Source organism: Drosophila ficusphila, unplaced genomic scaffold (assembly GCF_018152265.1).
Source record: "Drosophila ficusphila isolate 14025-0441.05 unplaced genomic scaffold, ASM1815226v1 contig_607, whole genome shotgun sequence".
Lineage (NCBI taxonomy): Eukaryota > Metazoa > Arthropoda > Insecta > Diptera > Drosophilidae > Drosophila > Drosophila ficusphila.
In genome coordinates, this window is record NW_025064537.1 from 318,820 (window position 1) to 332,547 (window position 13,728).

The window sequence follows — 13,728 nt, forward strand, 5'->3', positions numbered from 1 at the left end:
ACAAGCATGATTTTAGGAATATAGAGCTTTGTAATGACTCTTGAATTACGAATTAAATTTCATCAAAATCGGACGACTATATCATATAGCCGTCATATATACATAGAAAAATCGTCAAAGCTTTGATGCTGTTTAGCCTTTATGTGTTTTGCTAGACATATTTGATGACTGCAATGGTAAATAAGCTTTTGTTCGCTGAAGCTAGCTTCCTTTCTTGTTTTTCGATATTTTATCTATCTCTCCTATGAGAGCTATTCAATAACGTCTTCCGATCCGATATACTGCAAAACTTTTGATAAGTAATTTCGAGGAACCTATAAAACTAGTTCGTATAAGAACAGACAGACTAAATACCCCGATTTTTATTACATTGGTCGGCCGCCCAAAATTTCAAGTTCTTTTGTAGAAAATATATATTTTAATGAACATTCAAGAAACTACTGACTCTCATCTTCCTCACTGGTAGGAGTTGCATATGGTTCCAGTGAAGACATTACTGAAAAACGTCTCGTTGAGGCTCGGTCGACGAGTCTCGCGGAAATGAACTTCAAGTTTTCATCGATTCCCACAAAGTAAGTGGGGATGTTTCCGCGACCCTTAACGAAGGTCAAGCCACGGTAAGTGCAGTGGATGTCGAACTCCTGGAGGACCTTGGCGGACTCCTCGGTAACCTGGATGTGACCTGGCAGACCGGTTGATTCCATTCGAGAGGCCATGTTGACCGGGTTCCCCCAGATGTCGTAATGAGGCTGCGAGGCACCCACTACTCCGGCCATTATCTCTCCGCTGGAAATCCCGATGCAGATCTCTCCACTCGCCAAATCCCGGTCGAAGTGGAAATCCGAGTAGGCCTTGTTGCACACCGACAGGGTTCGCATCAGGTCCAGGGCGAACGAGGTCATAATGAAGACCACCTCATCGTGATTGGACTCGGTCTCTTTGTTATCGGTGGACGATCTCTGGTTTAGAACCCTCTCCACTGGAAAAAAATTAAATCAGGTATTGTTATATAAATACTACTAAGATGTGTAATTCGTGAAAATATTTATGTAATATATATGTATATTATTATCTTCATAGTTTTCTAGGCACAAATTTTGTTCCGTGGAAAGATTTTAAATCTTATGATAGTCTTCAACTGAATGTTTTTTAGCTGTACATTTAACAATGGCGTTCAGTCTTAATACTTACCATCTACATGGAGTGAACTACTGCGTAAATTACTGCTGGCTCTGACTCCTGAAGCTAATGTGAAGTCCAATCCACAAGCGGCCATATAAGTGCAACCGACGACCTTAATTTTCTCAACAACATAATATTCTTTGTAGACCGACAACTCCAAATCGAAAAAACTCATGAAGGATGTTTACAAGATGTTAATATATATTTTGTCTTACCAGTTTGTCAAACTCTGTAATGATATCGTTAAGAATTCTTAGGCTGGGCAAATTCATTTGGAAATTTACAAGCATGGCAAACATAACTGAAACCATTTGATAATTTTCGTAATACAGCTCATGGTGAGCTATGGAATCAAGATACAGGTCGACTAAAGGAAGGAAAGAAAACACTTGTAAGCCAATTATTATGGATTAATATTAAGCAAACTTACCAACATGAGAAGGCAGAATGTTGTTAAGCAGAATTATGATGGATTGGTTTGTAACATCAGCTGCTTTTTGTTTTTTCTGCAAGTCTACGTTAAGCCTGTGGATAACACTAGTTTAATAAACATTTTCTTGAGTACAACTGTCATCCTTTTACTCACTTGTAGTTAAGCTTTGTGTTGAACTCCGTCTGACGTTCCTTTGCAGACATAGTGAGCAGCATCATGCAAACCCGAAAACAATGAGCTACTTCCGCTTGCAAAAACGGAGAAGTGGTGGCGCTGTGCCGGAAAATGAATGCGTACTGGAAGAACACGATCAGCAGGTAGGCCAAGGTTTCGCAACCACTGACTACTATCTTCAGTACGAACGGAATTCGTGCAAAGGTGTAGCTCATGCCGATTATCAAAGAAATCATGTTCGTAAATGCCCACGGATGGAAGCAGAAATCCCGTTTCATTTCATAGTGGAAAAGCTTGCTGTCAATAACACTCAGCTCATACTGGTCGCGGTCGCAGTTTATCTAAGGATTGGGAAAGATAAGTAACTCGTATATAAATAATGATTTCTTTGACAGAGGCTTCATGAGGTGTAAATTAATTGAACTGAGTTCTTGTAAGCATTTTAGGTTTAAGGCATTCTTACAGAAATTAATACCAAAGCCATTTCTTACCATTATTAAAGAGATCACCGAGACGTAGCATATAATGATCAGCAAGTAGGCGGTAATGCGCAGAGTCACACTGTACTGAAGCTTCTCGAACAGGTGGAACACCGTGCAGCTGAATTTGCCGTACACTTTGGATTCCCTGTGTCTATCCTTCCACCAACACACTTTCTTATACCAGGCGATACACAACATGGCAGTCAGCAAGAGAAATGTGAGTAGATCCACCACAATGCAGGCCTCGCAGACAAAGTTGTTGTCTACCACCTGCATGTAGATGAGACAGCAGCAAATTCCCCAGGCCAACAGCATCGAGGCCTTGAAAATGAAGTCGGGCTGCTGTAGGTAACTCCTTTCCAGAGAAGAGTCTTTAAACGCCACACAAAACGTGCCCAAATTGCGTTCGGCGTTGTCATCCTCGTTAACACCACGGCGACAGCAAAGCTTTCGAAAGCTGAGAACAGATTTGAATCAATGTTTTTTTTTAAATTGTAATGGATTAAGAAATAGGAAAATTACAATACCCCTTCATAAATCTATTTAAAACCGCTTTAAAGGGAAAAGTGATTAAAGTAAATTGAGAAAGTAAATACACGATTATTGTTATTAAATTTAAGGGCACAATATAAGAAATAATTTTTGATCAACTTATATAGCTTACTTGAAGCCACCGACTGGCATTTTTCGGAACTCCTCACGAAGCTCATCCGACATTGAGGAAGGAGCGGCCGTTTGTTCCCGTTGTATCTCGATATACGTGATATCAAGGTTCGATTCCGACAAGACGGTTTGAATGGAACCTCGGGATACAGTTCCAGTGATAAGATATGTGCTCATCGACTTCAGCAGGTTGTCCTTTCGAGCCATTTCAGTGCCCGGATATATCACATAGTCAGCAATATTCAAGTAGGCAAGAGTGCGCCCACTAACGTGGACCTGACCCGCCTTTCCTGTGGCCTCTAAACGACTGGCGATGTCAACATCAGCACCTTGAAATGTGAATAATACATAGGAATAGAATACGATTTCGTAACAGATTATGTGATAGTCGCACCCCAAATATCGAGCTGCAGCTTCGCTTCGCCGATCACACCTGCAATTAAAGAACCTGAGTGGACTCCTATGCGCATATCGATATCCAATCCGCTTTCCGTCCTGAAAACCCAAAGCACTTTTCAGTGATCTACTATATTTTGTTATAAGGTATGAAACATACCTCACCTCCTGGATGTTCGCAATCATTGATATGCCCAACGACACCGCCATCTTGGCGTGATCAGGATCTGGTGTCGTTAATCCTGCCACACAATAATAGCAGTCGCCTAGGAATTTAATACGCTGCACCTTGAAGTGGGAGGCTGCCATGTCGAATCTTCCGTAGAGGTCGTGCAGGACTCTCACCAGACTCTGAACCGTCAAGGTTGTGGTCAAGTGGGTGTAGTTGACCACGTCCGCGTACAGGATACTGACATCGGGATGAATCTGGATGGGCATAAAGGTGTCACTCTTACGCCGGCGACCCATGGAGAAGCGTTCGGGCGCATTTTCCGACTGCCTGATCTTGCTTTTGATGCTGTCCTGGATGGGCTTTGCGATCTGGGGCGGCAGGATGGTGTCCAGGAGCATCGATTCCTGAAGCAGGGCGTTCCGCAACCACACTTCCTCCTTGATGAACTGGTGGCGATCGAGGAAGGAGGCGCGCACCAAGATGTCGTTCATAATCCGGAAGAAGATGCCCATCATGTTGAAGCCCACATTGTGCAGTATATCAGCGGCTAGATTCTCGTAGCCGCTGATTTCGCGCTCAAACGAAGGGTGTTTGATCAAGTTGCGTACGAAGTAGCCCACGTAAATAAGGCTTACTGAGGTGGCCAACAGAGCAGCTCCCGTAATTGACGGAATTGGCAGAAACATGTAAATCATGCAAAGCACAAACACGTCAAATGCGGTATTTAGAGGCCAGTGGGTATTGTTTTTGTGATATTGGACATATGCTATGTCTGGAGAAAAACAGCACTCAGCATAGAGTATGCCGATAATACCAACATTATTTCTGAGACTCACCATTAAATGTCACGGCATAAGCCGCCAAAACTGAGGTGAAAACCATTACCCACCGGTGGCGCGTTACGAAACTTTCGAAGAAGTTGACACTTAATATTGAAGACACCATAACCAGATTAAAAGAAGCAAAAAATAAATTTATGGAGATTAAACTTGTATTCTGCGGAAAGAATATTTCTAAAAATTTTAATTTGTTAAACTGTTAAGTCTTACCTCGACACATAACCAATTTACAAACTCCATGCCCAGTGTCACCAGTATAAACAGGGGGTAGAATACGGTGAGAGAGCTTATCATCAGACGGATCTGATATCTCCTGTACTCCTCCTCCAAATTCAGCTCTTTGCATTTTGCCTATTTGTGGTTTATTAACACTTTGTAAGTGATAAATTCGACGAATTTCCTACCTCCAAGTAGCTTTGCTCCCAGACTCGCTCGTCGGAGTAGTCGAGATGGCACCGCCTAGGTTTCTTCAAGTATTCCCGTTTGTAGAATGTCTTACTGTTCATATTGAATAGATGTTTTTTATCGGTTGTATAGTCTTGAACGTCCGATGCTCACAAGGGCTGAGCCTGCTTTGCCTCAACATTTTTGTAAACCTTTGAATATTATTTTTCTATGGTTGCTAAATTGAAAGAAATTCGACATTTATATTAAACAAGGTATTGTAATCTTGGCAAGGTATTGTAATCTTGGCAAGGTATTGTAATGTGATTATTCCGTTGTAAATTCCAGCTTAAGTACTAGAAAAAATTATCGAAGCAGTCTACGCACGACCGCACTCCAGAACTCCTCTTAATACTACGAACCAGCTCGTGACCTTGCCCTTAACCTGACTTAGCACCTTTCAGATCCCAGCGATACAAATCCACAACACAATTGACTTGTCCGGCGTTCGGAGTCTCGACTTTGCGATCGTGATCCTGCTGAACCGTCCTTTTGCTTTGACTTCAATTGGCTTTCACACGCGTTGATACTCGTTTATATACTTATTTAAGTTATATGTATATGTAGTTTCATTTGACCTTCATTGACAAAACCGTCCTCCGTGGCTATGCCAACCTAATGGTTGGTTGGATGGCGTTACGCCCTCTTTTTATAACATGTAATTGGGTTCAAGGTCCAACGATGTCCCGTTAGTTCACGGCGCATTCTCTTTGTGCGAATCGAAAGTCCGTCAATTTACCGTTCGACATGAATCGCGATCTCTCCGCTCTGCGCCAGTCCAAGTTTCAAAATTTCCCGTTCTCCCTGGTTGACTTTGGCCTCTTCGGCATTCCAGTCTCCCTCGTTGTTGCTAAGCTCTACTCCCCTGCACCTCAAATTGTGGGGATTTTGAAACTCCTCACAACTCCACATCTGCGCTTCTCCCTGATATACTGATGATCCAGAAAGGACGATCATAAAGTGAACCGTGTTGTTCATTAGACGATAAAAAATGCCCACCTGGTTGAGGTTCGGAGAACCCTTCGGACAAAAAGTGGAAGGAGTAAATTTTATACACGAGAGCCTAAATGACTACTCCTTTGAAGTGAATTGGCAGGAACGTGCACACTTGTATAATATGAACGTGCCATAGAAAGTGCTCAGTAGCCAATTGTGGCCAAAATGGGGGAATATAAGGTCTTAGTAAATATTTAGACATTATCAGAAAATAAAATTAATACAATTATTACAATCAAAAGAACAATGCGGCAACTTGTGACAAGTGTCACAACGCAATCGACAATTTTACTGTCCTTTTTTATAAAAAAAGGGTATTATAATTTCAGTCAGAAGTTTGCAACGCAGTGAAGGAGACACTCAGACCCCATAAAGTATATATATTCTTGATCAGCATCACGATCTGAATCGAAATACGTCTGTCCGTCTGTCCGTCTGTCTGTTTCTATGTAAACTAGTCTCTCAGTTTTAAAGCTACCTACATAGCTGAAACTTTCCTGAAAGTTGTATAGTTATTGCACGCAATATATAAGTCGGAACGGCCGGATCGGCCGACTATATCGGATAGCTCCCCCACGAGAGAATGAAATAAAAAATTCTCACGACGTTGGTTTTGATCAGATCGACTTGATTTCTTCCATATGGCGTTTTCTAACCACTCTTGAATTTCGGATAAAATTTTATCAAAATCGGACAACTCTATCATATAGCTGCCATAAAAAGATCGAAAAAAATATATATAATGGGAAAAAAGTTGTAACATCCTTGTTTTTAATCCCACGAGCATAATAACCCTTAAGCAGGAAAAAAATTTCATTAAAATCAGACAAAGTTATCTTATACATAGCTGACATAAGAAAGATCGAAAAACTTATATAGAAATAACGGAAATAAAATTATAACATCATTGTTTTTTATCAGACAAGCATGATTTTAGGAATATAGAGCTTTGTAATGACTCTTGAATTACGAATTAAATTTCATCAAAATCGGACGACTATATCATATAGCCGTCATATATACATAGAAAAATCGTCAAAGCTTTGATGCTGTTTAGCCTTTATGTGTTTTGCTAGACATATTTGATGACTGCAATGGTAAATAAGCTTTTGTTCGCTGAAGCTAGCTTCCTTTCTTGTTTTTCGATATTTTATCTATCTCTCCTATGAGAGCTATTCAATAACGTCTTCCGATCCGATATACTGCAAAACTTTTGATAAGTAATTTCGAGGAACCTATAAAACTAGTTCGTATAAGAACAGACAGACTAAATACCCCGATTTTTATTACATTGGTCGGCCGCCCAAAATTTCAAGTTCTTTTGTAGAAAATATATATTTTAATGAACATTCAAGAAACTACTGACTCTCATCTTCCTCACTGGTAGGAGTTGCATATGGTTCCAGTGAAGACATTACTGAAAAACGTCTCGTTGAGGCTCGGTCGACGAGTCTCGCGGAAATGAACTTCAAGTTTTCATCGATTCCCACAAAGTAAGTGGGGATGTTCCCGCGACCCTTAACGAAGGTCAAGCCACGGTAAGTGCAGTGGATGTCGAACTCCTGGAGGACCTTGGCGGACTCCTCGGTAACCTGGATGTGACCTGGCAGACCGGTTGATTCCATTCGAGAGGCCATGTTGACCGGGTTCCCCCAGATGTCGTAATGAGGCTGCGAGGCACCCACTACTCCGGCCATTATCTCTCCGCTGGAAATCCCGATGCAGATCTCTCCACTCGCCAAATCCCGGTCGAAGTGGAAATCCGAGTAGGCCTTGTTGCACACCGACAGGGTTCGCATCAGGTCCAGGGCGAACGAGGTCATAATGAAGACCACCTCATCGTGGTTGGACTCGGTCTCTTTGTTATCAAGGGACGATCTCTGGTTTAGAACCCGTTCCACTGGAAAAAAATTTAATCAGGTATTGTTATTTAAATACTAATAAGATGTGTAATTCGTGAAAATATTTATGTAATATATATGTATATTATTATCTTCATAGTTTTCTAGGCACAAATTTTGTTCCGTGGAAAGATTTTAAATCTTATGATAGTCTTCAACTGAATGTATTTTAGCTGTACATTTAACAATGGCGTTCAGTCTTAATACTTACCATCTACATGGAGTGAACTACTGCGTAAATTACTGCTGGCTCTGACTCCTGAAGCTAATGTGAAGTCCAATCCACAAGCGGCCATATAAGTGCAACCGACGACCTTAATTTTCTCAACAACATAATATTCTTTGTAGACCGACAACTCCAAATCGAAAAAACTCATGAAGGATGTTTACAAGATGTTAATATATATTTTGTCTTACCAGTTTGTCAAACTCTGTAATGATATCGTTAAGAATTCTTAGGCTGGGCAAATTCATTTGGAAATTTACAAGCATGGCAAACATAACTGAAACCATTTGATAATTTTCGTAATACAGCTCATGGTGAGCTATGGAATCAAGATACAGGTCGACTAAAGGAAGGAAAGAAAACACTTGTAAGCCAATTATTATGGATTAATATTAAGCAAACTTACCAACATGAGAAGGCAGAATGTTGTTAAGCAGAATTATGATGGATTGGTTTGTAACATCAGCTGCTTTTTGTTTTTTCTGCAAGTCTACGTTAAGCCTGTGGATAACACTAGTTTAATAAACATTTTCTTGAGTACAACTGTCATCCTTTTACTCACTTGTAGTTAATTTTTGTGTTGAACTCCGTCTGACGTTCCTTTGCATACATAGTGAGCAGCATCATGCAAACCCGAAAACAATGAGCTACTTCCGCTTGCAAAAACGGAGAAGTGGTGGCGCTGTGCCGGAAAATGAATGCGTACTGGAAGAACACGATCAGCAGGTAGGCCAAGGTTTCGCAACCACTGACTACTATCTTCAGTACGAACGGAATTCGTGCAAAGGTGTAGCTCATGCCGATTATCAAAGAAATCATGTTCGTAAATGCCCACGGATGAAAGCAGAAATCCCGATTCATTTCATAGTGGAAAAGCTTGCTGTGAATAACACTCAGCTCAAACTGGTCGCGGTCGCAGTTTATCTAATTATTGGGAAAGATAAGTAACTTCGTATATAAATAATGATTTCTATGACAGAGGCTTCATGAGGTGTAAATTAATTGAACTGAGTTCTTGTAAGCATTTTAGGTTTAACAGAAATTAATACCAAAGCCACTTCTTACCATTATTAATGAGATCACCGAGACGTAGCATATAATGATCAGCAAGTAGGCGGTAATGCGCAGAGTCACACTGTACTGAAGCTTCTCGAACAGGTGGAACACCGTGCAGCTGAATTTGCCGTACACTTTGGATTCCCTGTGTCTATCCTTCCACCAACACACTTTCTTATACCAGGCGATACACAACATGGCAGTCAGCAAGAGAAATGTGAGTAGATCCACCACAATGCAGGCCTCGCAGACAAAGTTGTTGTCTACCACCTGCATGTAGATGAGACAGCAGCAAATTCCCCAGGCCAACAGCATCGAGGCCTTGAAAATGAAGTCGGGCTGCTGTAGGTAACTCCTTTCCAGAGAAGAGTCTTTAAACGCCACACAAAACGTGCCCAAATTGCGTTCGGCGTTGTCATCCTCGTTAACACCACGGCGACAGCAAAGCTTTCGAAAGCTGAGAACAGATTTGAATCAATGTTTTTTTTTAAATTGTAATGGATTAAGAAATAGGAAAATTACAATACCCCTTCATAAATCTATTTAAAACCGCTTTAAAGGGAAAAGTGATTAAAGTAAATTGAGAAAGTAAATACACGATTATTGTTATTAAATTTAAGGGCACAATATAAGAAATAATTTTTGATCAACTTATATAGCTTACTTGAAGCCACCGACTGGCATTTTTCGGAACTCCTCACGAAGCTCATCCGACATTGAGGAAGGAGCGGCCGTTTGTTCCCGTTGTATCTCGATATACGTGATATCAAGGTTCGATTCCGACAAGACGGTTTGAATGGAACCTCGGGATACAGTTCCAGTGATAAGATATGTGCTCATCGACTTCAGCAGGTTGTCCTTTCGAGCCATTTCAGTGCCCGGATATATCACATAGTCAGCAATATTCAAGTAGGCAAGAGTGCGCCCACTAACGTGGACCTGACCCGCCTTTCCTGTGGCCTCTAAACGACTGGCGATGTCAACATCAGCACCTTGAAATGTGAATAATACATAGGAATAGAATACGATTTCGTAACAGATTATGGGATAGTCGCACCCCAAATATCGAGCTGCAGCTTCGCTTCGCCGATCACACCTGCAATTAAAGAACCTGAGTGGACTCCTATGCGCATATCGATATCCAATCCGCTTTCCGTCCTGAAAACCCAAAGCACTTTTCAGTGATCTACTATATTTTGTTATAAGGTATGAAACATACCTCACCTCCTGGATGTTCGCAATCATTGATATGCCCAACGACACCGCCATCTTGGCGTGATCAGGATCTGGTGTCGTTAATCCTGCCACACAATAATAGCAGTCGCCTAGGAATTTAATACGCTGCACCTTGAAGTGGGAGGCTGCCATGTCGAATCTTCCGTAGAGGTCGTGCAGGACTCTCACCAGACTCTGAACCGTCAAGGTTGTGGTCAAGTGGGTGTAGTTGACCACGTCCGCGTACAGGATACTGACATCGGGATGAATCTGGATGGGCATAAAGGTGTCACTCTTACGCCGGCGACCCATGGAGAAGCGTTCGGGCGCATTTTCCGACTGCCTGATCTTGCTTTTGATGCTGTCCTGGATGGGCTTTGCGATCTGGGGCGGCAGGATGGTGTCCAGGAGCATCGATTCCTGGAGGAGGGCGTTCCGCAACCATACTTCCTCCTTGATGAACTGGTGGCGATCGAGGAAGGAGGCGCGCACCAAGATGTCGTTCATAATCCGGAAGAAGATGCCCATCATGTTGAAGCCCACATTGTGCAGTATATCAGCGGCTAGATCCTCGTAGCCGCTGATTTCGCGCTCAAACGTAGGGTGTTTGATCAAGTTGCGTACGAAGTAGCCCACGTAAATAAGGCTTACTGAGGTGGCCAACAGAGCAGCTCCCGTAATTGACGGAATTGGCAGAAACATGTAAATCATGCAAAGCACAAACACGTCAAATGAGGTATTTAGAGGCCAGTGGGTATTGTTTTTGTGATATTGGACATATGCTATGTCTGGAGAAAAACAGCACTCAGCATAGAGCATGCCGGTAATACCACCATTTTTTCTGAGACTCACCATTAAATGTCACGGCATAAGCTGCCAAAACTGAGGTGAAAACCATTACCCACCGGTGGCGCGTTACGAAACTTTCGAAGAAGTTGACACTTAATATTGAACACACCATAACCAGATGACTAGCATCAGAAACTAAATTTATATAGATTAAACTTGTATTCTGCGGAAAGAATATTTCTAAAAATTTTAATTTGTTAAACTGTTAAGTCTCACCTCGACACATAACCAATTTACAAACTCCATGCCCAGTGTCACCAGTATAAACAGGGGGTAGAATACGGTGAGAGAGCTTATCATCAGACGGATCTGATATCTCCTGTACTCCTCCTCCAAATTCAGCTCTTTGCATTTTGCCTATTTGTGGTTTATTAACACTTTGTAAGTGATAAATTCGACGAATTTCCTACCTCCAAGTAGCTTTGCTCCCAGACTCGCTCGTCGGAGTAGTCGAGATGGCACCGCCTAGGTTTCTTCAAGTATTCCCGTTTGTAGAATGTCTTACTGTTCATATTGAATAGATGTTTTTTATCGGTTGTATAGTCTTGAACGTCCGATGCTCACAAGGGCTGAGCCTGCTTTGCCTCAACATTTTTGTAAACCTTTGAATATTATTTTTCTATGGTTGCTAAATTGAAAGAAATTCGACATTTATATTAAACAAGGTATTGTAATCTTGGCAAGGTATTGTAATCTTGGCAAGGTATTGTAATGTGATTATTCCGTTGTAAATTCCAGCTTAAGTACTAGAAAAAATTATCGAAGCAGTCTACGCACGACCGCACTCCAGAACTCCTCTTAATACTACGAACCAGCTCGTGACCTTGCCCTTAACCTGACTTAGCACCTTTCAGATCCCAGCGATACAAATCCACAACACAATTGACTTGTCCGGCGTTCGGAGTCTCGACTTTGCGATCGTGATCCTGCTGAACCGTCCTTTTGCTTTGACTTCAATTGGCTTTCACACGCGTTGATACTCGTTTATATACTTATTTAAGTTATATGTATATGTAGTTTCATTTGACCTTCATTGACAAAACCGTCCTCCGTGGCTATGCCAACCTAATGGTTGGTTGGATGGCGTTACGCCCTCTTTTTATAACATGTAATTGGGTTCAAGGTCCAACGATGTCCCGTTAGTTCACGGCGCATTCTCTTTGTGCGAATCGAAAGTCCGTCAATTTACCGTTCGACATGAATCGCGATCTCTCCGCTCTGCGCCAGTCCAAGTTTCAAAATTTCCCGTTCTCCCTGGTTGACTTTGGCCTCTTCGGCATTCCAGTCTCCCTCGTTGTTGCTAAGCTCTACTCCCCTGCACCTCAAATTGTGGGGATTTTGAAACTCCTCACAACTCCACATCTGCGCTTCTCCCTGATATACTGATGATCCAGAAAGGACGATCATAAAGTGAACCGTGTTGTTCATTAGACGATAAAAAATGCCCACCTGGTTGAGGTTCGGAGAACCCTTCGGACAAAAAGTGGAAGGAGTAAATTTTATACACGAGAGCCTAAATGACTACTCCTTTGAAGTGAATTGGCAGGAACGTGCACACTTGTATAATATGAACGTGCCATAGAAAGTGCTCAGTAGCCAATTGTGGCCAAAATGGGGGAATATAAGGTCTTAGTAAATATTTAGACATTATCAGAAAATAATTGCTAAATTGAAAGAAATTCAACATTTATATTAAACAAGTTATTGTAATCTTGGCAAGGTATTGTAATCTTGGCAAGGTATTGTAATCTTGGCAAGGTATTGTAATCAGATTATTCCGTTATAAGGTAAATTCCAGCTTAAGTGCAAGAAAAAATGACTCCAGGACTCATCTAGAGACTTCGTACCCTAAGCTCGTGACCTTACCCTTTACCCGACCTATTACCTTTCAGATCCCAGCGATACAAATCCACAACTTAGCTGACTTGTCCGGCGTTCGGAGACTCGACTTTGGGATCTTGATTCAGCTGGACCGTCCTTTTGGTTTGACTTCTATTGGCTACTCGCACTTGTCTTTTTTATAATATGTGCTAGATCCGCTATTCTTCTCCGTGTGATCGGTTTCAAGGTCCAACGATGACCCGTTAGTTCACGGCGCATTCTCTTTGGCACCGTTATTTCGCGGTCTCTCCGCTCTGCGCCAGTCCAAGTTCCAAAACTTCCCGTTCAACCTGGTTGACTTTGGCCTCTTCGGCATTCCAGTCTCCTCCGCTGTTGCTAGGCGCTGCTCTCTTGCACCTTGAATTGTTGGGAAAATTTAGGCTCCTCACAGCCTTCACCAACTTTTCATCTGGGGACTTCCCAATGTTGTTTCATTAAAACTATTGAATTTCAAACTAAATTTTATGAAAATCGGATGACTATATCATAAAGCTGGCATAGAAAATAGAGAAAACAAAAAAGGAAGCTAGCTTCGGCAAGAGAAGCTTAAATACCCTTGCAGTCATCAAATATGAAATACATACGTATTTCGATTAAGATCGTGATGCTGATCAAGAATATATATGTTCTATGGGGTCTGAGGTGTCTCCTTCACAGCGTTGCAAGCTTCTGACTTGAATAACGATACCCTATTCAAGGGTTTAAATGTTATACATATATGTATAAGTCGAATAAAACAAAAATTATGATGTCGTTGTCTGTTATCACTCAAGCATGAATTTTGGATTTCAAGTTTTTAGGTACTCTTGAATTTCTATA

General features: G+C 41.6%; 2 protein-coding genes across 2 annotated transcripts; both read right to left on the reverse strand.

The window, feature by feature from the left end:
- Nucleotides 1–398: 398 nt before the first annotated feature.
- On the reverse strand, nucleotides 399–4,903 carry LOC122320508 (adenylyl cyclase X E-like). The gene is made up of 12 exons (XM_043208642.1): nucleotides 4,746–4,903; nucleotides 4,552–4,692; nucleotides 4,339–4,498; nucleotides 3,491–4,274; nucleotides 3,329–3,429; nucleotides 2,936–3,263; nucleotides 2,281–2,728; nucleotides 1,769–2,130; nucleotides 1,613–1,707; nucleotides 1,398–1,549; nucleotides 1,192–1,336; nucleotides 399–979 (listed from the first exon to the last, which is right to left on the reverse strand). The coding sequence occupies exons 1-12, from the start codon at nucleotides 4,845–4,847 to the stop codon at nucleotides 438–440; spliced, it is 3,360 nt and encodes a 1,119-aa protein (XP_043064577.1). The 5' UTR covers nucleotides 4,848–4,903; the 3' UTR covers nucleotides 399–437.
- A 2,197-nt stretch (nucleotides 4,904–7,100) lies between these two features.
- Nucleotides 7,101–11,596, reverse strand: LOC122320516 (adenylyl cyclase X E-like). Its single transcript, XM_043208655.1, has 12 exons — nucleotides 11,439–11,596; nucleotides 11,245–11,385; nucleotides 11,032–11,191; nucleotides 10,184–10,967; nucleotides 10,022–10,122; nucleotides 9,629–9,956; nucleotides 8,974–9,421; nucleotides 8,471–8,832; nucleotides 8,315–8,409; nucleotides 8,100–8,251; nucleotides 7,894–8,038; nucleotides 7,101–7,681 (listed from the first exon to the last, which is right to left on the reverse strand). Exons 1-12 carry the CDS (start codon nucleotides 11,538–11,540, stop codon nucleotides 7,140–7,142), a joined length of 3,360 nt encoding a protein of 1,119 aa, XP_043064590.1. The 5' UTR covers nucleotides 11,541–11,596; the 3' UTR covers nucleotides 7,101–7,139.
- Between the last annotated feature and the right edge of the window lie 2,132 nt (nucleotides 11,597–13,728).